This window comes from Melopsittacus undulatus, chromosome Z, assembly GCF_012275295.1.
Source record: "Melopsittacus undulatus isolate bMelUnd1 chromosome Z, bMelUnd1.mat.Z, whole genome shotgun sequence".
NCBI classification, from domain to species: Eukaryota; Metazoa; Chordata; class Aves; order Psittaciformes; family Psittaculidae; genus Melopsittacus; species Melopsittacus undulatus.
The window spans coordinates 52,573,565-52,599,409 of record NC_047557.1 but is presented as its reverse complement, the minus strand read 5'-3'; the positions used below and the strand labels follow the sequence as shown (position 1 = coordinate 52,599,409).

Below are 25,845 nucleotides of genomic sequence, written 5' to 3'. Positions count from 1 at the left end.
TCTGTCCTGTGAAAAATAATCACATTAAAGAAAACTTGCAGGTATAGAAATGTGTAAGGGCAACATAACTGGATGCTCAAGATTATTTGAAAATGTCATGCAGTGATGTTAAGTAGCAAAGAGCAAGCACAGCCTGAAAACACTGGGTCAGCTGCAAACAAATGACGCTTGCCATGAAAACTTGGAACAGCTGTAGCTTTGACATTGAGTCTTCAAAAGGTGAATTTATTGTCTTGACTGGAGACAGAAAGCTTCGATGCTGTTAACTGAGAAAGACAAATTGTGATTTCTGTAATGCATGTTCTTTGAAATTTGTGTGTCTTTCAGTATAGTTGCCTTCTGTTTAGGGTTCTTCATCAATGTGTGTCCTTTGAGGCAGGTAGTACTAGAAGGTTAATTACATAAATGTAGGAGGGAAGAATTCTGCAAACTTTTGGGTGCATCAGGACTTTTTCTGTACAAAATTAATGTTTAAAAAACAGCTGAAAGAGCAAATTAATATATCCAGTGAGAGTTAAAAAAACAAACCAAACAAAAAAAAAACCAAACCAGAAAAAAAGGAACAAAAAAAGAAAAGGATTTGTTATGAATGAAGAAAATGCAGTCAGTGAAGAACTCAAAGGTAGAGTATTGATGAAAGTTGAATGACGTTGGGGTGGTGCAATGAACTGCATATATTTCCATATGGGAGTAAGGTGCCTTGAAAAAAAAATTAAGTTTAGAAGTCTGAACTTTCTATTCTTTATACTTTTTTTAAGCTCCACCTTCATAGAAAGAGTCCATTGGTACTTATGAGATCTAGCAACAGTGGAAACAAGATTAAATTAAGATGGTAATTTATCAAGAGGAACAGTTTCAAAGAGATTCCTAGTTCAGGAAATTAGTTGCTTTAGATATACAGAAAATTTGCACCACATAGAACTGTAGGATTTGCTGTCAGTAAAAGAAAAAGGGAATAATACTTATTCATCAGGTGATTAAAAAAAAAGAGCTTTGCCTTTTGTCAGGTGTTCAGAAGGAGCCAGTGGCTCCTTCCCTTATTTTCAATTGTTTGTACATTGTTCTCAACACTTTTTTGCACTCAAGGTAGCAACCAGCTCATTTGTATCTACAGAACATTCATCAAAATAACAACTAATGTAGCAGAATTTTCTGTAATAAAACTGCTAGAAGAGGCTTTGAGGAAAAAAAAGACTACAAAAGGAAATACTGACACCTTCAGAAGCTTTGCATTGATGTGGTGTGTGATTTAAAATGGCAGAAACGTAACCAAACTGTAAGCATTTTGCTTATATGTTCAATTGTTAATAAACAAGTGTTGGTAAATCCCTGAAGGACACTTTATCATAAAATCTGGATCTTCACATTTCAAGGTAAAGTGCTATTGAAGGGGATTCTCCAGCACCAACCATATTGTCTTAGAGGAAGAAGTTTAGCCTGTGCTGTAACTTGTATAAATTTTTTTTGTATCTCTGTGAGATTGACAGTTCATTTGCGTTCAGATTTGGAGGTTACTAGTCTCTCTGTCTAGAATTGGTATGAAATACAGTAAGATAGGATGCCTGTACACAATCAGTGTTGATTATTTTAGAGTTTTATCCTCCTGGAGTAAAGATGGGAAGCAAAAGAAAAATGTTTGAACTGTCTATGAATAGATTGTCTGCCTAAAATGATACAGCTTATGCTGTGTAGAGCAGATAGCAGATAGTTTTTGTTTTTTTTTTTTGTAGCCTTCACTGGAGTCACTCATGTTTTCACTGTCCCTTGGTATTCCTAGAACAGCATAATTCCATGGTTTATGCTACAATTTGAAATTTGAAATTTTTCTTTCATCCTACTCCGGAGATTGCTTATAAAAAGGTGTCCATCTTGTTTTATTACTTTCTTCATCTGTCATACTGGCCTTGGTAAATGTAAGAGATGGTATACATTTTCATCTGTCATCTGTGCATTGTGCCTCACTTAATGAATTATTCATTTGCCACATTATACATTGCAGCAGGCTGTGTATGCTTTGACACATGCAGAACACAAAAGCTGTGCTTTTGTATAGCACTGGGGGAGGGAAATTTTTGTAAACAGACGTTTCTTAGAGCAGCTTACTGTAGCACTGTTAAAATGAGTAATAATCATGAGTTATACTACATGCTCTGTGGGTTGCTTTTCTTCAGGAGAATATTTTTGTCTCTTGGCATCTATGATGTGGAGAGATGATCGCTTAAATAAAGGAAAATTTGCATACAAAATAAGATGGAGATGGTATAAGTGAGCACTGCTGAAAACAACATCACATGAAGTGATAACAGCCTTAACAACAGCATAAGTATCTTCTGCTCTGAAAAAATGTCACAGTTATTTGCAGTACTATTCAGATGCTAGGCAGCAATCAAGTGATATACAATACAATACCTTTATAATTCTGCAAGAGATTGTCTGAGTTTGGATTTAGGCTCAGGAACTTACTGAATTAAAAATGCATGATTCAGACAAGTTATCTTGTGGTAATGATGATGCTTCAATCAGTTTTCTGTTGCCCTTGTTTAGCACAGTACCTCTTGAAAAGAAACTGTTAGGTTTTGTTGTCATAGCAGCTCAGTTCACCACAACACATTTTTGTATTTGCTTAGGTCATACTCTTTGAAATAGTGTTAATGACAGCATCTTTCTTAATGACGTGGACAAAGGAGTTGAAGAACCCTGAATATGACTGAATCCTGATTCCCAAAGATTCAGCAGAGTAAAACTTACTTGCAGCAGGGGCTGTGGATGACCTTATGTCTGGAAGCCCCTTTTAAAAAATATTTGTATAAATTCTGGTGGAAAAATCTGTCATTTCATATTATATTTCCATTAGTTTGATAGAGAGAAAGAATTGCTGTTGGTATTATTTCTCAACCATGATCAGGCTTTGGAGCACAGAAATGAATTTAAAACAGCACACTAGGAATGATCAACAAGACGGCTGGTGACACACCAACAAGGTGCTTGGTGACAGCCAGCATGGCTTCGCTAAGGGGAAATGCTGCCTGACCAATTTGGCAACCTTCTATGGTGGGGCTACAGAATTATGGACAGGGGTAGAGCAGCTGACGTCATCTCCCGGGACTTGTGCAAAGCATTTGACATTGTCCTGCATGACATCCTTGTCTCTAAATTGGAGAGACGTCAATTTGATAGGTGGACCACTCAGTGGATAAAAAATTGGCTGGATGGCCGCATGCAAAGAGTTGTGGTCAATGGCTCAATGTCCGGCTGGAGACCAGTAACGAGTGATGTCCCTCAGGGATCAGTGTTGGGAGCGGTCTTGTTCAACATCTTTGTCAGTGACATGGACAGTGGGATTGAGTGTGCCCTCAGCAAGTTTGCCGATGACATCAAGCTGTGTGGTTTGGTTGATATCCTGGAGGGAAGGAATGCCATCCAGAGGGACCTTGACACGCTTGTGAGGTGGGCTGATGCCAACCTCATGAAGTTTAACCATGCCAAGTGCAAGGTCCTACACCTGGGTCGGAGCAATCCCAGGCACAGCTACAGGTTGGGCAGAGAAGAGATTCAGAGCAGCCCTGTGCAGAAGGACTTGGGGGTGTTGGTTGATGAGAAAATGAACATGAGTTGGCTTCAGTGTGTGCTCACAGCCCAGAAAGTCAACTGTATCCTGGGCTGCATCAGAAGGAGCGTGACCAGCAGGTCAAAGGAGGTGATCCTGCCCCTCTACTCTGCTCTTGTGAGACCTCCCTTGGAGTATTGTGTGCAGTTTTGGTGTCCTCAACATAAAAAGGACATGGGACTGTTGGAACAAGTCCAGAGGAGGGCCACGAGGATGATCAGGGGACTGGAGCACCTCCCGTATGAAGACAGGCTGAGAAAGTTGGGGCTGTTCAGCCTGGAGAAGAGAAGTCTGCGTGGAGACCTCATAGCAGCTTTCCAGTACCTGAAGCGGGCCTGTAGGGGTGCTGGGGAGAGATTATTCATTAGGGACTGTAGTGATAGGACAAGTGTTAATGGGTTCAAACTTAAACAGCAGAGGTTTAGATTGGATCTAAGGAAGAAATTCTTTACTGTTAGGGTGGTGAGGTACTGGAATGGGTTGTCCAGGGAGGTTGTGACTGCTCCATCACTGGCAGTGTTCAAGACCAGGTTGGATGAAGCCTCGGGTGATACGGTTTAGTGTGAGGTGTCCCTGCCCATGGCAGGGGGGTTGGAACTAGATGATCTTAATGGCCTTTCCAACCCCAACTATTCTATGATTCTGAGGTGATTTTGGCTGAGAAAAGGATGATCGTTCTAGATTTGCTTGATGAAATACCCAGCCTGTTGCTTTTCTGTTTGTTATATTCCTGCCACAGTGGGTTATTTTTTTTTGAGCTTTTTATTTTGCAGTATGCTGCTAATTACTGTGTAATCTGCATGGAGGTGCTCTGAAGAGAATTGGAAATACAATTCTGACCACTGTTATGTGTTGATGATTGAGTGGATTGCTTTTCAGCTATAGAACCCTGGGATATTTCCATGAGATTTGTGTACTTAAACAGAAGAAAACCTAAACAAGATCTGTGGGAGAGGACTACCATACTGATTTTAGTTTTAGTTCTCTGGGACCTTCCTGATATGTGTCTGATGACACATGTAAAGGTTTAGGTAGCCCAAGACTTACATCAAGACATTGAAGGCCAGTTGCTGGTCCCTGTGTTGCTTCTATTGCAGTTGTAGCTGAGGAAAAGTGCTTACTAGCTATTGAAATGCAGGCTTCCATAGTGGAAAGAGTTGTAGCTGACCTTGGAATCTTGTTGGTTTTCCTTAGCTAGTGCCTTTACTGTTAAAAGTTGGGCATGCAATATTAGCCATCCAGCCATTCCAAATATAATTCTGCTTGTGGTCAGCTGTTGTTTATACTTGCCTATGTTGCTGTTAGAGACACGATTTGCAATGAAAATGCTAAGTCAAGATTTAGTATAGTCATGGCACTGCAGTCTTGAAGCAGCTGAAGATGTTAGTGACCAAGTACTATCCATAAAAAGGTAAGATACAGTTGTTAAGATAGTCCCATGGGTCGTTTTTGCTGATGAAGCACAGGTGGTTAGAGATACCTGCTTCCTTACTCAACTGCATAAACACTTTTTGAATTTGTTGTATGCAAGGCTCTTGCTTGGCTGTTGACAATTCTCATAAGACCCATTTGAAAGATACTAGGGTGCTTTTTGAACTCCACACCTCAAATGGAATCAAATGGGGCTATATGGGGCTTGAACTCTTGTTTTTTTCGTTACTATCGAGATGATTTTGTTGTGATTAAGTTTGGTAAATTAAGGCTTTTTGTAAGAAGTGCCGTTTGTTTCCCATAAATGTGAGACTTCATCTCTAGCAGACCTTACATGTATTTGAATCAAATTTCATTCTTAGGTTTACCTGTATTCTTAGAGCAGAGAGGACATTTGAAAGCTATTGGAAACATCTATTTCAAAACCAGATGAAACTCTGGATAAGAGATGCTTTTTCTGTTTCCCAGTTTAAGATTCTGTCATCTGTGCTAGAAGTGTACTGTTTTTTGAATAGGAGTAATTTGGAGTCATCAACTTAACCAGTAATTAAAGCTTTTCTTCCAGCTATATGTTTGAGGATGCTATGTCAGAGGAAAGGAAATACTCTGTAATCTTCACCAGCGTCTGTAACAGAATGTGTAAAAATAACTGTTGGAATGTGTCAGTAAAGAAACATTGCTGCTTGTGATCTCTCTCCATTGCTGTGTATTGTATCATGGGCTGCTTGCAGACCGTGATGTATTGTGAAGAAGACACTGGGGAAGATGGAGTCTGTGCTCTAATACAAATACTGATAAAACTGTGAGTTTACAGCATGCATGATATAGATATTGTTTCAATCTCCAGATACATTTGTAGTTTTCTTGAGCTTTTGCCAAAAAAATCTCATACCATCTTGCCCTTAAATGTTCTGCTAAATCCAGGACTTTTCTATCTGTAGAGGATACAGCAGAGAATGTAGTAGTACTTGGTTTTAAGAGACTTATGCTTGCAAAAAAAAGAGAAAGTTTTGAGTTTGGTGTGGTTTTTTGTTTTTGAGGGATTTGTGGTTGTTGGATTTTTTTTCTCTTCCTCCTGATTATGTTAACTTTAAATGTATCTAATATAAGCCTTTCCTTATATTATGTTGATCTACTCTTTAAAAACCAGTTATTTGTAGTGCATTCTCTCTCCTTAGTTCCAATCATAGCATTTGCAAATTTCTGCATAAGGAAAATCTGACTTGAGTGAACAGTAGAAAATGTTAGTCTTTTGTATTGTTTTGGAACTTGGAGGCAAAAGAGTATTGGAGCTGCCTTGAAGAAGCAACTTATGGAAGCTGCTCGTGAGAAAAAGAAAGAGAAGGAAGACATTCATGGAAGTAGAAGTACACTAAACAAGAAGTGGGTGTTATTCATTGTCTCATCAAAAGTGCAGAAGATAGAAAATATGTGTCTACAGTTATCATGTAAAGAGATTTGAAAAAACTAACAGTGTTTAGTAGATGAAATAGTAGTAAAGTGTGTTCTCAGTAGTAAATACTTCAGTGATACTTGTTAATTCTCCTTTACTGTATAAAACCAACATATGTGTTGTTCAGTCTCAAGCTTCACATTTAGTAGTAGTTATGTAAGCAGCGTATAGCAGTAGGGAACCATACTGTGTAGAAAAGAAATTTTTGTAATACTTTCAAGTAATTCAATCAAATATCCTTCCAGCACCAGCTGCTAAATTAGAGGAAGAGAAATTCAGGAGAAGAAGTGGCAAAATGCATTCCAAGTACAGCAGCTTCCTCTAAAGTATTAGCTATTCAAGGCACACTAATGAAGCTGTGCTGTCAGCAGGGTGCAAGGCCTTAAAAAAGTGAGTAGTAACAGCATTCTGAATTACTATATGCAGGCCATGTGTAGGATATAGAGGATACATAGTCATCTAAATAACCTCAGCCTGAGACAGGAGCTTAATCACCATAGTATCATCACAGTTTCTGTAACCTGTTTTTAATGAATACTTTACTTTTTTTTGTGTGTGTTTCAGAGATCCAGCTTACTTTGATGAAAATTGGCTGAACAGGATCAAAACAGAAGTAGGAGATAACTGGAGGCTAAAGGTATTTGACTTTGCTTGTCTGTGAGTGAGTCTGTGTTTCAGTTCTTAATAAAATGTTGAAACCTAAATATTAGCATATTTCTAGATTATGACCTTGCTTTATAATACAGTATTTTGAATTTTAGACCATTTTAATTACTTATGGTTTTTATGTTGTTAGTCCTGTACAGTTTAGTGAAAAAGATAATTTGAGTTTGTAAATTGGTTTCAGTATTTAAAAGAAAATGTTGGAATAAATTTTATGCATTCATTACTTCTCTTTGTTTGTCAAATGTTGAGTGAAAGGGTTTTTAAATGCAAAAGAAAGCAGCATTAAAAACAGCTTTGAGAAGCAGTTGCACAAAAATGGTAGAATAATAAGCAATTTATTTAAATAAAAACAGTAAACTGTTTTTCCTTTTACATGCTCAGTAGTTGTGCAGAGCTGACATTTAAGAGAGGAAGTTGTATTTTTTTCTGTGTTGTTTGTACTCAGCATGTTTTTTAACCACAGTCTATTTGCTGGGTCATTTGTATCACTTGGTATTCTAGTACTTCTAGTACTTTCTCTGCAAACCTGAAGTTTTTTAAAATAGAATTGACAGTGCTGTGGCTGAAGAACATAATTTCGCATGCAGATTTAAGTGCAGTTTCTGACAAGTTTTGTTCAGAGAATGATATATGTAACTTTATAAATTGCCATTTCCGGCCTGACTCCTTGGTTAAACAAAATAGCGATGTTTTGTCTGTTAATTCATGTTTCCTATAAAACCATTTTGTTCTGGCTACCAAAACCTCTTCTGAGCATCTTGGGGAAGGGCTATAACTGTGAAGTGCTCTAGTACTTACAGGCTCATCAACATCACTGTCTGAATAGAAAGAACACACAAGTAAGTGCCACCTGAGACAAGGATGGACCATGCTGCTGCTGTGTATGTTTTGACTTGGCCAGCAGATCTGTCAGTGTAGTTTCTGCTGCCTGGCCAGTTGGGTGCATGTCTGGACTGCTTTAGACTGTATTATCTTCCAGGGCTGCCAGCAAAAATGTGGGTACATTGATGAGGCTGTATTGACTGGCTAGTGAATAAAAGATGTGATCCCTAAAAAAACACAAATCTTTAGTTCTGCTATTTGAGAGCAGTTAACTTCAATGAACTTTTCAAAGCAACATATGGAATTGCAAGTGAACAGCTGCATACAAGGTTTTATTTTTCTGTAAAATATTTCTGTTGCTTTTCTCTAAGGAATATTGAATTCTTGGCTGGTGAATTTGGAGAACAACAAATTGAGAACTGTTTGATTTAATAGCACTTCAGTGCTGATTGAAAGCAGAGCAGTAGCTTCTATATCTTTCATATGGAACTTGAGGAATAATTTTTTTTTATGTCTCCCACCAGTTTGGCAAATACTAAGGCTTAGCAGGTGTGAATAAAAAAAATATATGAAAAAAGCTAAAAAGCTGAGCAATCTGGTAACTTCCTTATGTGACTGAGGCTGGAAAAACAACAGGTCAATTTTCAGTTTCTTGCTGATGTCACTCTTTTTTCTTTTTTTTTTTTTCCTCTCATAAATATATGTAAATGAGAACATAAGACTTTATTTTTTAAAATTTTGTATAAAATTTTTATATACCACTTCCCTTTTTATGAAAAATACTGAAAGGCACAAATGTGATATTTTAACTCTTACTGTGTAATCAGGAAAGTAATCTTATACTATCCAATTGTTCCTCTTCTAAATATGTGAGTTAAAACTATTAGTAATCTGGTTGTTCAAATCTTGTATGAGCCAATCCATTTGTAGGAATGCTTTCAGTTGGTGCATTTCCATTGGTTTGGTACTAGATATAAAATGTAGAAAACATACTCTCCATAATTATGATATAGATTTCTCTTCACACTTTAAGAAGTACCATATGAAATTATTATTGGGTTATCTTACTACCTCACAAGTTATGCTAATGAGCTGAATTATATTCTTGTTGCTAAACATGGTTACTCTTTGCCTCTAATATCATACAGTGTAGTATTCAGCACTTACGCAAGCTCTTGGTATGATGAACAACATAAAGGAGCCAGTCTAGTAGGGGAAGTTAAGAAGAAACAAACTAAAATGTAATGTGCAGGTATTTCTATTTTGTGGAACAATTGTTAGAAGGGCCTGATAGAGGTTAGTTTAGGCCTGATACAGCCTTCCTAACTACTGCTGAAAGACATACTCAGAAAATTGTGCAGTTGTTAACTTTGAATTGGATGCTGTCCTGTTTATTGGAGCAAACAATTTTTTTTTTCTTCAGCAGCTCTCTTGCTGATAACTGCAGGAATGCAGTCTTAGGAGAATATTTTTCAGGTCGCTGTACGAGTTTAAAGAAGTATGGAAGTTTAGAGGCATGTTTGTTCTTGGTTTCAGGGCAGGTTGTCTTGACTTGAGAGATTGGGCAATGCACATGATGGAAAAGGGGAAATATTAGAACTCAGAGGACTTGCAAAGTATGAAGCACTGAGCAAGCATTTTGTGTTGCAGCTGGGCAGATCTTTGTTGTGCTTACTGAAGAAACATGTTTTTACTTCTTTAGTGTTAAAATTTCTGGGGCATAGCATACATCCATTCACATAGAAGTTTGTTTTCCCTTGGGCAACAAAACTTCTACTTTCAATGCTGTCTTAACTGCACTTTTATATTGGGGGGATGGGGGTTAAAAAAGGTGATGCAAAGACATACCCATTTCCTGACGTAGAAATGCACATTTTAATAGTTAGAGTTCAGATTATGTATACACTAGTATTTCATGCTGAAGATGACATTTTGAAGATAAAATGGCCTTTACTGAAAATGGGAAATGGCATACAAAATAATTCTGTTGCCAAAATTTTGTAGGAATGAAATTTCCTGATCAGGAAACAAGATTAGTACAGGAATACTAGTAACAGAACAGAAATTTAAACAGTAAGGATCTGGATATACACATGTAAATTCTGGCAGTTACAGAATAAGTTGTTGACTGTCTAAGTGATGAGATAAAATGGATTTTTTCCTGCTTCCATTCAGTATAGTCATATGTAGCTTGGGAAAGGAAGGAAATATGTTGTGAGCTTTATTTATGGCCTTTTTTTTGTGGTCTTCTTTCTTTGGCTTTCAGACTACAGTATCAGTTTTAAGTCCAGTTTTATTGATGTTTTATGGTAGGAAACTGTTCCATTTTGTTCCATTACTGAACAGCACATTCAAATAATAGGAGCCACTAGACTTTCTGCAACTAGGACAGTTTGAATGCTTTGTGTTTGGTACAATATTGCAAAATAGAATAACCACTGCAATTAGAGCATGGACTGCTTAGTGTTGTAATCTGAGTAAGCAAACATGATTTTTGAGAATTGATTTTGACTCCCTGCAGTAGTACAGGTATGTTTGCTCTGAACTTCTTGAACAAGCTGAGATTTATCATTTAAAACAATTTAGGGATTTATTTTTGCAGAAGACAGGTTGGAAGGGGTTAACCCCCCAAAGCTAGTGGTATAACCTTTCTCTGGGTCCATTTATAATTGGTGAAGAGACAAGTTCTCACAGAATGCAGTTTAGTGCAGAAATCTAATATGTATGTGGTGGGAACAATGCATGCACACTGTCTTTCCCTTTGTGGCCCATCCTTTTAAATGCACTTTTAAGTGTACCTGGAAAGAATATGTACCTTAATGAAATATCTGAAGCTGATTGATTAAGAATTCTCTCACCACTTGAAGTTTGTCCTGCTAACACTTCCAGAAGTTATAAGGTTCTTAATTATAATTTGTGTGAAGCGAAATAGGTCTATGTGTCATTACCCAGGGAAAATAACTGCTGATCAGCATATCAGAACATTTGGGTTCCTGTTCAGACATACCAGGACCTGAAATGTACAAGGATAAGTCAATTTATTCAGAGGCTTGTGCACAGACAGGATTTCAGTCATACATGTAATATAAGGATAAATGCAAAATTGAGGAATGGCTGTCATAATGTCAGAGAAAACAGATTAAATAGCCCATGCTCCCTTTTTGCCAGCAGTCAGAAGCTTAAGGGCATCTCTGCTCCCCACTTCATCGGGCTGTCCTTTTGTTGCTCAGGTATATTTATAAAAAGTGAAATCTAGATGGACTACCCTTACAGACCCTCAGTTTGCAAGCAGGAAGTAAATTATAATTAAAAATAGAGATTTCATATGACGGGGCATTTGAGAGAGGGAGGAAACAGGAAAAAACAGCAGAGTCATATGGTGTTGACAGATCATGTGTTGCCTTCAGTAACCCAGGACACATCATGTCTGCTTTCATTCCAGTCAGTTTATCAAGTTAATACTGTGTAATAAGAGTCAGTCTTACACTGAACAGTGTGTGCTAGCTATGTTGTACTACACTACAGCCAAGGTGATTGTAAACTGAGAGGGTAATTATCATTTAACAGAAGGAACATCCACACAGCTCTGTATGGATGTTAGTGAAATCTAGGTGTTCAAAGAATGAACGGTAACACATAGGTTCCCTTTGTGCATGCACTAGTTAAAAGCAAATGTCCTCCCCTTGCTAATATGAGATTGGGGAAATAAACCATGAAATGACAGATGGAAAAGAGATTGAAAATGGATATTCATCTATTAATATTCTAGAAATATCTAGTAATACATCTATTGTGAGTTGCAACAGCTTTTAAAGTGGAATAAAGCATAGTTGCCACTATTTCTGCCCCCTTGTTCCCTCCACAAGTTTTCTGTCTCATCTGACAAAGGTATGGATGCAGGGAATGGATGTGGAAGGGATTGAAATGAGAGTCTATCTGTTTTTTAAGGGAAAGAAGGAAATCAGGATGCTGACACAAATGAATAAGCATCCTGTATGATCATGGGCTGATCTCCAAAGGATGATACAGTGATTTGTAGTAATGATTAATACTGGAAATTGTATCTGTTGCATTCTATCATTGTGGCTTGGAGTTACCATCTGGGCTTAAACCACAGCAATGATTTAGTGCTCTTTCTTAACTAGTTATAGTTAGATTTTGAACAGCCATCACCTGCTGTGATTTAGAATTCTGATGTAATTTGTTGTCTTCAACACTTTCTTGTGCTGTTCTTAGTTTTCATTCATCTAAAGTCTTCCTTGTAGGAACTTATGTTATAACCTGGCAAATATTAGAGTTACTGTGTTGAATCTCAAAATGCAAAACATTTGTAGTGGATTCCCCATGATGATTATCTGCCAGTGGCAGTAGAATCATCTAAGTGCAGATGAGCTGAAGAAAAAAATCAAGAACCCTCTGAGTAATACTGAAGATCATTAAGCTTAAACCAGTCTATAAAGGAGCTTCTTTAGCCTTACAATTATCTGATTGTGTGCCAGATACAAAGATGGTACAGTTAACTCTTGAAAGCAAGTTATCTTAGTACTGCTGTTTGGAATAAACCAGCAGTACGAAGTGGAATAAAATAGGACCTTAGATGAGATTTTTTCTTTTTTCCAATTTGTTTGCTGCTTTCTTTTTCCAAGGATGCTGTCCTATATGTTAGTTTTGATGACAGATTTTGATCAATACTGATTTTGTCCAGCATCTCAAATCTAACTAAGCTTTGTAAAAGTTTTATGGAGGAATATGACTCTTTGTATTTAAGGGATTTTAATTCAAACAATGCTTACAAGAAAAGGGGAAAAGAAGTATTTTGTAGGTGGGTAACTTCCACTTTATTTCTCCTTGTTTGGGATTATGTTCAAGTTCAAAGTTTCTCACAATATTCTCATTGGCAAACTAGACTTAAATTCTGCAACATGGCCTTTGCGTCTCTGTGGCACTCTCCGCAGCAGACTCAGGTAAATTGTAAACTGGAAGATTTTAATGAATCAAGTTTGAAAATGACATTCCAATCAGTTCAGTATTTGTCGTGGTGATTTGGCATCAAAATAAAATTATTTACATTTTTTTAATTTCTTAAATCTCTTGCAGACTTTGGTAATGATTGTGCATAGCCTTTGAGAGTGGTGATGGTGATTGCTTTTGGGTGGATAGCTAGAAGGTAGTTCTAGTTCTCACAGAAACATGACATGTAATGTGTAATATTACAGAAATAGAAGGTGTTTGGGAGTAGAAGGTGTAAACCTCAAAGTAAACTAATTACTATGCTTTTATGGGAGGGACAGTATATGATATATAGGTGCTATTATGTAGCATCTCCATCACTTACCCTTTACAGAACCTGTTTATAGACTTCATAGAATGATGATATTTTACACTGGAAAGGACATGTAATTTCATAGTAAATAAGAACGCTCAAGAGCCCGACTGTTAACTTTAACAATACTATTATATAAACCATGTCACAAAGTGCCACGTCAACATGTCTTTTGCAGCCTGTTCCAGTGCTTGATAACCTTTTCAGTGCAGAAATTTTTCCAAGTATCCAATCTAAACCTTCCCTGGTGGAGCTTGAGGCAATTACCTCATGTCCTATTGCTTGCTGCTTGGGAAAAAAGACAAACCCCACTTTGCTACAGTCTCCTTTCAGATATCTGTAGAGTGCAAATAAGATCTCTCCTTAGCCTCCATTTCTCCAGACTAAACAACTCCAGTTCCCTCAGCTACTCCTCTGTCTCAGGAGACAATAGTGCAATTGCTACTATTATTTACATTCCTTGCTTAAATACTTGGACTTTAATTGGTGGGAATCTGTAGCTCAGCAAAATTTTTTTTTTTTCCTAAATATCACTTATGGAATCTATTGGGCATTTTTATAATTTTAAAGGCACTTTTTATCTCAGAGACTTGATGTAAATAGATTTTCCCCACAAAGGGAGCTATACTCAGCACTAGAGAAGTGTGGCAAGCAGGAGACACTTAATGGATGGTATTGGTTATGCAAGTGAACAGAAGCTGTCTTTGTACAGCAGTGAAGGCATCACTGAGAAATGTGAATTTTGCCCTGACACTAAGACATTCAGTTGTAAAGAACTGGGGGTGAGGGTGGCATGACACATGGACAGGCACAAACAAAAATGGGAGAACTAAGATTAATAATTAATGAGAAGGCTAATAAACTAAGCTTACATAGGCTAGGAATAAAGGACTATTTTGAGCAATAGCTGGTAGTGGTTTGGGAGAAGAGGTTCATCTCTGCAAAAAAGTAGATCACTGGGATGCTTTAAGAGAAGAAAGGAGGAAAAGAGTGGTTTAACTTCTAGATATAAAAATAATAATAAAATAAATATGTACTCCAGAAAGATTAATGTTTAGAACCTATCCAAGACAATGTGATATTTTTCATAAATTTAAATGAGTTCTGTCAATTAACAGAGATTTGTAATCATGGGTGGAATCTGATCATAAGGGACCGTTGCATAACTTTGATGATTCTAATTAAACCACTCAAACAGAAAGTCTCATTGTGCAAATAGATACATGATTCTTTTACATGATTCTTCTGTGATTGCCTACTTTTTGATCATTTCTCTGTAACTTATTCTATACATTTACCGTATTTCCTTCTTCTTTCTGCCAAATAGGTAAGCAACCTGAAGAAAATTTTAAAAGGAATATTGGATTACAACCATGAGGTAAGAACCATTTTAAGTAATCTGCATCTACATTTCTTTTTGGTTATGTATTTTAACCCATTTAATGTAGTTTATATTGTGGTGATTAAATTATGACTTTTTCTTGCAAATTATTTGGCATACAGAGTGTTTCATGGCCTGTTCTCAGGTGTTAGATGTCTCTAAAGCTTCTCACCTACTTTATTGAATAGTCAGAGCTTCCAGAGGAGTCTGATATGCAAATTCTGTCATACAAATAGTAGAGGTCTTTGCTGACTCACTCCCAATGTTGGACTTGTGTTTGATTTTTGTCCCTTTCTCCCCCACTGCAGCTAAAGACTGCTGCTGGTAGTTGTTTTTTCTGTTTTGTTTTCTTGTTTGTTTTTTGGTGTTGGGTTTTTTGTTTGTTTGTTTTTTTACCTTGAGAGACTAAAGAGTATTTTTAGCCTCTCCCCACATTAAAGTTTTGGATTACATGTTTTAATCCTGAGATGTCGAAGTCTGCCCTTGGCATTCCCTCTTAAGCTATTGCGCAAACTCAGAATTGATCTACTCCAGAGGAGATACAATGCAGTATTTTTTCAGTGCTGAATCTTCAGCTGAAATACGCTTTTAGTTTCAGTGATGTTTTGAGGCAAATTGACCTGTACAGGCTGCAACATAAAATCCATAATGTGTATGTTGTAGACATTGCCTGTTTGAAAATACTAGCTTCTCATAAATACTTTGGAGAGGAAGGTGTTTGTTAACAAACTTAAGTCTTCAACAAGGAACAGGTTTTTAGAAAGAAAAAATTAAACTGATAAGCTGAAATAAATGTTAAAAATAGATGGAAAAGCAAGATGGTTATAACTGACATTCTAAAAAGAAACAAGTAAGGGCTTTTTCTTGTAGAAAATTTATATTTATATGAAAAAGTGATGCCAGCTTCTTTTTGACTGTTTAGTATATATAATGTTTAAGTTTCTGGTATGAACATTTTACTACCAAGCAAAATTTGGGCTGTTTCAAGCTGGCTAAGTTCTGCAAAGATAATGCAGATTTGTAAGTTTGACTGGATATCGGTTTGTGGTTTTTTTGGTTGTTTTTTTTTTCTGTTGAGACAATGCTTGTGGTGATAAGGGGATGACCTGGATTCCGCTATGAATCCTGGTTATGTTTTCCTCAACCTCATTCACTCTCCTAGCAGTCATCTTCTACAAAAATATAGATGTGAATGTATGTAGATTTTACCCAATGTAGCTAAAAGCCTTTGAAAAGTGTATATGCTAATTTCCTTAATTTTCAGAAATTTCTATTACATTCAGGAGAACAGTTTTTCAATAGCTGTCCTACGTTGCTGTCTTTGTCAATTATAGTATGGTAGAACAAGAAGATAAAAGTTACCTATTTATAGCTTGCATGCTTTGTTATGCCCCAGTAATCTTGCTGCAGAACTCTCAGCTCTGGAATTAAAACTAACTTTTTTTTCTCTTTTTGATAAAGGTCTTTCATGTTTATTTTTTTAAGGGGGATAATGCTCTTTTTTCATCTCAGGATATTGGAGAGTCTATAATTTTCTTTTTTTTTTTTTTTGTTGAACTAAAATTGTATCTTTTATTTACTTCAAAATCCTGTTTCAAAATCCTTTATGTCCTTGGCTTCTTCATAGTGTCTCCTGATATGCCTCTTCCGTTCAGCTTTCTTTAACAGCAATTATATTATCAGTAACTATGAAGTATTATTGACTTAAATCTGGCATTGATTTTGAAAGAAATTCAGCAACTACAGAATATATAAACATATTAGTTTTGTATAATTCAAAGAATACTGTGACTTACTGTATTGTTGCAGTATATGTACAAAGGTAGTATTTTCCATTGTGCTTGATGCATTCATATTCTCATTAGAATGACCTAAAGGAAGTCTTTTCCAAAAAGAATGAATCTGAGTCCTTTAAAGTAGACATAGATTTTTAGTAGTGTTAGTGCTCAGCTGGAAAGCTGTTAAAAAAAAATAATGCCATAATAGAAAAAAAAAACAGTAAATAAGAACAAACCCAGCTACAACAATCCATAAAGCCCAACCCTGGAAAACTTTTGAATGGCTTGATTTCCATGTATTCTTCATATACATCTGTTAAGTGTTTTTCACAAATACCTTTACCTAATTCACTGTTTTTCTTCAGTATTAACATGAAAAAGGGTTTCCAGCAAACAAATGACTTGATTGCCTCCATAGTCTTTGTTTCTTTACTGCACCCTGCTTAAGAAGTGACAGTTTCTTTTTATCTGCAATTAATGTGTCAGAGCTCTTTTAATTCCATATTTCATATTCATATTTTCAGCCCCCTGAAAGCTTTTTATGAACAATTTAGCAGAATTGTTTAATTCCTTCTACTGACAATAATTAATGTAAATTCTTCTTAATTATAAATAAAACTACATGAATTGTTAATTCACATGGGTGGGGGTTTTTTTTGTTTTGTTTTGTGTGGTTTTTGGTTTTGGGTTGGGTTTTTTTTTTCCCTGCATGTGGGCTGTTTAATGATGTATTGTACTACAGTGTCAAGTTTTCCCTTCCATGGAACTAGCTGTTATAGCTCTGAGACTTGCTAAATATCCTTCAATTTTCTAAAAGTGTGAGGCAGTGTAATCAGGTTTTAATGTCTTATTTTTTCATTCGTCAGTGCTAGACACATGTATTGTGCAAGTGCAATATTTCAATCTGTCTTTTTACTGGTAAGAAATGCGAGACTTATGTATAATATTTTGTGCATCATAATGTGTTTTTGGGAGATAGATTTCTTTTTAATGGAATGCTTTACAAGAAAATCGGATTATCCATGTGCTGTTGATCACCATGAAAGCCTGCCTTTGTTACCTTTCTTAGCTGAAGAAAAGAATCTTGCTAAGTTTGAAACTAATAGATGCTTATTAGTTGAAACAGTTGGGTTTATGTTCTCCCAAATATTAATTCTGTCAAGCAGCATGGTTTAACATTTAGATGCTAGGTATTAGGCAGTTTTAAAGGTGGGTTGAAAACTGTGTTAAAGTATGAGTGAATTGCTCTTGTTGCTTCTGAATCATCTTTGTATTTTGAAGCTTGTGAATGTATATGTGTAGTGATATAGTCGTATGTGTACTGGGTTTTTACACAGATTCTAGGGCAACAGATTAATGACTTCATCCTTCCTGATGTTAACCTGATTGGAGAGCATGCTGATGCTGCGGAGCTTGGGAGAATGCTTCAGCTTATTTTGGGATGTGCTGTGAATTGTGAACAGAAGCAAGGTATTAAATTTTGAAAGCATGTTTTCTCCCAGCCAGTGAATGAAAATATAGCTTGTTGTGTGACTGCTTAGGGGAAAAATTATATCTCTCAGCTTGCTGTCAGAGAAAAATGTATTTTTTTTTCAGTGATGACATTATTTTGTCCTACATTTAAAAACTGTTGTTTTATTGTAAGCTTCACTTCTTTTGGAGTCTCAAACTGTGGAATTGGTTTTGCTTCCAACATACATATTTTCAGTTTTTGTTTACTGAGCCATCAGTGTGACTGGGGATTGGTCTGGAGGTGTGATCTGGGTTACTGTAGTTTCTGAGACTTTTTCATGGGTTTGGTAAATAAGAAAGAGTAAAGTTGGCAACCATGCCCTCGGGGCAGCAGCTGAAGACCAAGCATGCTACCTAAAGGGAATCTAAGATATCACTCGAGGCATCTGTTAAGTGATTGAATCCCACTTCAGGAGTCACTGAAAAGAGACTTCTACCTATCTTAACTCACAAGGCAGGTCTTTCTGACCTGCACAGGTAAAATGACCCATTTATTTTTCCTCCAGATGCCACAGAGAATGTGATGAACAATGGAGATGCTTGTTGAAGCATCCCAAATCTCATGCTTGAAACTTACCTTGGGTGCAGTGTGTCTTACAGTTTTCCAGTTGCCGTAAATTACACTTAATTCAAGCCTGGTTAAGATAACAAAGAACTACAGCCATTTGTTCTTAACACTTAGGAAGCATAAGAACATGTTTATTAAATACATGTATATGTAAATAAAACTGTGTTTACTGTATTTACATCAAAGTCACATCAAATATCTCTCCCTAATTTAACACATTTTGTTTTCCTTTCTGTCAAAATGACAGCCAGAGTTTCAGACCTTTTGTCTGCTCTTGCATAGTCCATTTTAGCTTTTATAGCTAGTTTCCACCTTTCTGTTTTCTCAGGAATGAAAAAGCAGAAGGAGCTTACTTGTGATATAGCACAGAAATAGGAACAGAAAACAAGAATGTATATGAAAATACCTTGAATTGAGGATGCTGTAGGAAGGCAAGACATTATTGTTAAACTTACAATAGAGAAGGACAGCCTGTGCATAGATTGAGTACTTGTATAGCCTGAATAGTTTGGGAACAAGGTCAGAAAACAAGTTAAGTAGTTATTTCAAAAGTGTGAGATGCCAGAAGGAAAGAAATGGATGACAATCATGTACTACTTTTCATTGATTCAGAGTTCCAATGAGTCTGAATCTATACCTGAATACACTTCTGATAAATTATTAACTAAGTTTGTTGGGGTGGGATTTGACTGATGATTAAGCATTTCAGTGTCACATGTGACGCATCATTTTGTAGGAGGGATGCAGCTTCTGACCTCATGATCTGTGTGACTTGAGTTTCAGCAGTAACATTTCAGAATGCTCTTATTTTCAGAGTACATCCAGACCATTATGATGATGGAAGAATCGGTTCAACACGTTGTCATGACAGCCATTCAGGAGGTATGCTGGGATGCCTAGAGAATATTAAAGTTCAGCCATTCAAAAGTATGCTTTTTTACACTTTGGAAAAATTTAGTTGGAAGTAAAGAAAATAAGAGGCATAGAATTTGCCATTTTACATTAAAAAAAAATTGCTTAGAAGAACTTGCTTTATGTCAAGGAACTCTGGTTGAATGTCCCACTTTTCTTTAAATCTAGAAGATTGAAACTTCTAGATATTTTTGTTACTGGATTTCCTTTCCTTTACTTTTCCCACCCTGTGACTCCTGAAGTGCACTAGACTGCGTTTATATGAGTAACTAAATACTCTAGAATTTCCTCAAAATTTGTACCTTGAAATTGCAAAACTCCATATACTGTTAATTTAATTTACCTTTTTTTTTCTTTTTCTGAACAAGTGAAGAGAGAAATGGATAGTATTCTTTTGTCAGCTGTACTTTTTCGAGCCATCTAATGAAGTTATTTGTGCTAATATTTGTTTTTAAATTAGTAACTATACTGCAGTGTATTTTGTAAAAGTGCTGTTCAGTGGTAAATTAAAACCACAGTGAAAATTAAGCCACAGTATTAGTGACCACTATAGCCATGAAGACCCCATGTGACTTCTTAGGAGCTGAAAGTGCCTGTAAGTAAAATAACTATCAGTCTTCATAGGTGAAGGTTTGCTGCAGGCAGGCAGCTTAAGGAAAGCAGGAAATCCATGGTAATCCTGTTTCTTCTGGACCTGAACATGACAAACTAAATTCCACATTGAACACTAGAGCATTTTCACTCTTCTGTAATGCCTGAATATAAAGATGTCCATGAGCCTACATGGACCTCATCCCCTGTTATCGCTTTGACCAGTGCTGTATCCTTGCAGTTGTACATCATCTGGTCTGTCTGGACTGCTCTCTGTCACACTGGAGAGGACTTTCGAAATGAGCATTAGAAAGAATTCTTGTGCTGAGTCATTTCCAGTCAGTGCTGCAAGCACCAGTTTGCCTGAGTTTTGGGTTATTTTACTTTAGCATTCTTCCTAACTCATACAGTGCTGTGGTGGATTTTCATCATGTAGTCTTTCATTAAACCCATATTTCAGCATTACTTTTTTCTGTCCTGTCTTAAAATAGAAAACCTTCTCTTATTCTTCCTCTTTCTGTAAAAATCTCCTGGTTTATTTTTTTGGTAAAAATCTCCTTCATTTGATGAAATATCCAGATCTGAAGCAGACCACAATTTTTGGCATTTGATGAGTAGGCATTGAATTTGTGTAGTGTTTGTGCTCTTTCTCAGAGGTGAGGAGTAGAAGTGGGGAAAAATCAAGATGGTGGTATGTTCATCTGAAACAGATTTTTGGAATTTTTTGAAAACTCAGTGAATCAAAAAGCTTACTATTCAGGTACTGATGCAGTTCTGCGTGATTTTAATGCAACCTTTCAATCTGCTTAGAAATCTAGTGCATTCCAAACGAAATGAGGAGCATCTTGGGTGCTTAATGAAGAGGCCAGAAAGTGTCTCAAACTTGCAGGGTGTGACCTCCCTCCATTATTTTTCAGTGATCTTGAAAGTCTGCAGAGACCCCAGTTAACTGGAAGCTAGAAGAGGTCCCAATTTTCAAGAAGGAAAAGAAGGAAGACCCTAGTAATTACAGGCCTGTCTCAGTCCAGCGCCTGGCAGAATTACGGAGAAGGTTATTCTGGGAGTTACTGAAAAACATGAGAGAAACAAGCAGTTGTTAGTCCTAGCCAATAGGGGTTCATGAGGGAAAAGTTCAGCTTAACTAACTTAATTTCCTATTTTGACAGGGTCAGCCATCTAATTGACCAAGGGAAGCCAGTAGATGTGGGGGGGTTTTTTGGATTTTAACAGAGCTTTTGATACTGTCTGTCACAGTATCCTTCTGGACAAAATGCGCAGCATACATTTACATGAGTCCATAACGCATAGAGTGAGCAATTTACTGGTGAGCTGGGCTCAAAGAGTTATAATAAATGGTGTTTACATCAGGCTGGTGGCCAGCAGCAGTATGGCTCCACAGGGGTGATTTAGGGGTCACTGCTTTTTAATGTTTTTATAAACAATCTGGACACAGGTATCAAATTTACAATCAAATTAAGGCAGTTTGCTGATGATATTAACCTAGGAGCAGCTGTGCACTCCCTTAAGGGCAGAGTGACCTTACACAGTAATTTATATAGTCATAGAAGTTGAGCAATCAGCACTGTATGAAATTTAACAGGAACAAGTGCTGCGTTCTCCACTTGGGATGAGGTAATCCTTGCACATACAGAGGATGAGAAGCTGGAGAGCAGCCCGGCGGAAAGAGATCCAGGGATTTGGGTTAATGGCAAGTTGAATGAGTCAACACTGTGCCCTGGCAGCCAAACAGGCCAACTGTGTCCTGGGGTGCATCAAGCACAGCATAGCTAGCTGATTGAGGGAACTGACTGTCCTACACTGCACTGGTGCAGCCCCATCTTGAGTACTGGGTGCAGGTCTGGGCACCACAATATAACAAGGAAATCAAACTATTAGTGTGTCCAGGGAAGAAGTGACCAAGATAGTGAAAGGTTTCAAGGGCTTATGAGGAGCAGAGGTTACTTGGTTTTGTTCAGCTTGGATAAGACTAAGGATGACCTCATGGCAGTCTTCAACTTCCTCAAAGGGGGGCAGTAGAGTGGGGAGGTGCTGATCTATCTGTGGTGATTGCAATAGGACACAAGGAAATGGAATGAAGCTGCATGAGGGGAAGATCAGATTAAACATTAGATTAAAAGGTTTCTCAGTGGAAGGGTGGTTGGTCACTAGAACAGGCTCCCCAGAGAAGTGAATCGTGGCAACAAGCTTGTTAGAGTTCAACGAGCATATGGATGATGCTTTTAGTCATATGGCTTAGTTTTAGTCCTGCAAGAAGCAGGGAGTTTTACTCTGATCCTTATGGGTCCCTTCCAACCTGAGATACTCTGTTATTCTAGTAAGAGTTCAGATCCAGAGCTGTACCTGCAGTCTGTGTTTTTGAGGGGTGAAACTTCACTGCATTTAAGGAGGTTTTTCTATTTCTTGGATTCAGAGCAGCTCAGAGTCCAAGTAACTTGGACCGAGCAATATGTAGGAGACACCAAATGAAGTGCCCAAGAGAGTGGCTCTATGTGTGTATTTGGAAAGTTGACATGTCACCTAATCCAAACATTTCAAAACATTCGATATGCAGGTACTCTTTCTTCAAAATTAGGTATGTAAAAAGACCTCTGTGAACTTTACTGAGGTATTACGTAATTCATTTTCATGTTTCAGCAAAGCACGTATAAATGCTTTTAGATACTTCTCTTGTTTTCATAAATCATCCTACTCATGAAAGTATTTCATGATGTACAGTAGAACAATCTTTGCCCTGTTTTCTCTGGGGTTTTTTAATTTTTTTTTTTTTTTTACGAGGAAGATGGATTTTAAATGGAAGGAGAGGAGAAGCATTTTATGTTTTAAATTTTATTTGGCTATTTGGAACTGTTGGAACAAGTTCAGAGGAGGGCCACGAGGATGATCAGGGGACTGGAGCACCTCCTGTATGAAGATAGGCTGAGAAAGTTGGGGCTGTTCAGCCTGGAGAAGAGAAGGCTGCATGGAGACCTCATAGCAGCCTTCCAGTATTTGAAGGGGGCCTACAGGGTTGTTGGTGAGAGACTATTCATTAGGGACTGTAGTGATAGGACAAGGGGTAACGGGTTAAACATAAACAGGGGAGGTTTGGATTGGATATAAGGAAGAAATTCTCTTTACGGTGAGGGTGATGAGGTACTGGGATGGGGTTGCATAGGGAAGTTGTGAGTGCTCCATCCCTGGCGGTGTTCAAGGCCAGGTTGGACAGAGCCTTGGGTGACCTAGTTTAGTGTGAGATGTCCCTGCCCATGGCAGGGGGGTTGGAACTAGATGATCTTAAGGTCCTTTCCAACCCCAACTATTCTATGATTCTGTGATTTTGGTTTCTGTCATACCTTGTGACTTCAGCATTTCCTTTCTCCAGTGATTTAAATCTTTAAAATATTAGCAATAAAACATTCATTATGCTCCATAAAAGGTTTATAAATTGAAAAATGCTTTTCTGTTATCTTTTTAGTACAAATTGATCTGGTGTGTTGCCACCACGTAGATTCTTAGATTCTTCTAATCTGCAGGTGTGCCTTTCTAAATGCAAGATGTGCACAAGATAGAGGAAGACCAAGAATAATATAGCTATAAAAAATATTGCAACAAAAACTTACATAATTATAAATGATGTATTGTGTTGTATATTCTGTAGAATATTCCAATATTCTGTTTATGTCACTATAATCCATTATTACTTGAAATGGATATATTACTATGTATGACAGAATTTTTTAATTTCATAATTTACAATTTTGTTTTTGAAAGCCAAAGCTTTCTCCTTAAGGAAATTATTTTAGCTATTAGCTATTTCTCTTTTCTTTCCTCTCTTTAACATCCTTGGCAAATTCTGCTGTCATTTTCCCAAGTCTTTTCTTTGAGATGCCAAGTTCATTATTGATGAAAGTGGTAGCTGAGGAAATTGCCTTTGTTGAAGGTCAAAACTTGCCTGGAGTGCATAGCAAAAGGTACTTCCTGTCTGGATTGATACCAACTGTGTTATTTCCACAGAGTAGAAACTTTATGTTTTTTTTCCCCTTGTCGTGGTTTAAACTACTGCTGAACCCATGACACCCCTCCCTGTGTTTTGTCATGACTGTTTAAGTTCTCATCTTCTCTGAAGTTAAAGTGTTTTTTGAATAACCAGCAAATTACAGAAAAATATTTCATTTGATCTGGTAGTAGTAGTGAAGGTGTATCCAGCTGCATTAAAGGATATACACTGTGTTGTACATAGCCCTGTCTCTTAAAAAGCAAACAAATCAAAAGATGTCTTAAAAAAGAAAAACAACCTTCTGAATACAGAAGCTGGATTTTGACATTACTTCATGGGCAGTTTCATGAGCAGTATTAGCAACTTTAGAAAAAGCATTTCAAATAAAGCAAATGGTTTGAACTTCTAACATCATCAACTAAGTGGTGCATCTGCATTTGCAAAATCATGCAGATCATATGTGGAGAGAAAAATAGGCATTCATAATTCAGGTTATTCATGCATGCAGATTTTCTGATAGTTTTACCCCTTCCCCTATCTTTATGTATCCATGACAACGCAACTTGTTCACATTTCACAAGCAAAGTAGTTAAAAGTGAAGGTTTTAATAATATAAAATTAGCAGACCTACAAGTATGTTATAAGACATCATACAAAGCTATGGGCATGAAAATGTATAGTTGCAAAGGTTAACAGGCAGTAACAACTGCTTCTCAAAATTACACAAAGAATTATAAAAACTCATGTTGTTCAGGGTATTGTACTATTTAAAATCCAGACTGACCTCTTTGCCAAGAAAAAGCTCTTTTGATTTTAAATGATGTTTTATTATTTCAACAAATACTTGTGCTGTTTCAAGTCTTTATTTAAATATGCAAATAAACCATAAAAAGATCAAGGAAGTAAATGCGAGTCACTTGCTTTCACTGTGGGGAGTTCTTAAAACGACTTTTCCTTCTCCTGTAGAGGCCTAATGCAATTGCTTGATTTTGCAGGCACTTCATTGATTTCTGGTTTTATAATCAATTATTTTGTAAAATCTTTTCACATCATCATCCATTAAAGGTACATGTGAAGACAGGTAATAATATTTGTCTGAATGTGAGCTTATAAGTGAAGGAGATAAAGCAGAACACAGACTTTTCCTTACACATACCATTTTCCTCTCCAGGGTGCGGAGAGATGTGTAGGGAAAAGATGGAGACAGTCCTTCACCCTGAAATTCTTCCTTTTTACTCCACTTCTTCGCTTCAGGTTATTGTTAACTTATCAGAAGTCGTATTTCTGTATTACGTCTAAGTAATCTGGCACTCTTTTTCCTTTTCCTTGTCTGATTGTACTACTGGATGCAGCACAATCCCACAGATTTCTTCTTTAGTATTCCCGCTATCTCACAGGCCGTAAGATTGCAAGATGCTTCTTGTCTCATTGAGTCAGTGTGTGGCTTTTTCCCTCAGTGCCTCATGCATACTTCCCATGACATTTCTCATGCACCTGATTCAGTTAAATTCGCAAGTTCTGTGTAACATTCACACTATACCTGCACTGTGTATCTCCCCCACCTAATTCTTCTCCCAGCTAATGACTTCTTTTCTTGGCATTTCTGCTAAGGGTTCTCAAGGATTGGAATTTTTGGGGGAGATGACAAAACCTGCTGAAGAATAAAGGGGTTATATGATTTGCCTCATCCTTCTTTCTTTACGGTAATCCACAGAAAGCGGCAACACCACGGTGGCCTCTAGTGGGTTGCGCAGCCTTTTGTATGCCTCCTACAGTATCTCTTGGCAGGGTTGTTAAGCTTGGT

At 37.1% G+C, this 25,845-nt stretch overlaps 1 protein-coding gene across 4 annotated transcripts in view; it reads left to right on the top strand.

Annotated features, from left to right (window-relative positions):
* HOOK3 (hook microtubule tethering protein 3) overlaps nucleotides 1–25,845 on the top strand; it is a 91,699-nt gene that overhangs the window by 20,404 nt on the left and 45,450 nt on the right. For all 4 annotated transcript variants that reach the window (XM_034072924.1, XM_034072923.1, XM_034072925.1 and 1 more), the window contains exons 3-6: nucleotides 7,056–7,128; nucleotides 14,630–14,680; nucleotides 17,799–17,931; nucleotides 19,356–19,423. In XM_034072924.1, coding sequence (XP_033928815.1) covers nucleotides 7,056–7,128; nucleotides 14,630–14,680; nucleotides 17,799–17,931; nucleotides 19,356–19,423 — 325 coding nt within the window. The remainder of the gene's footprint in view (nucleotides 1–7,055; nucleotides 7,129–14,629; nucleotides 14,681–17,798; nucleotides 17,932–19,355; nucleotides 19,424–25,845) is intronic.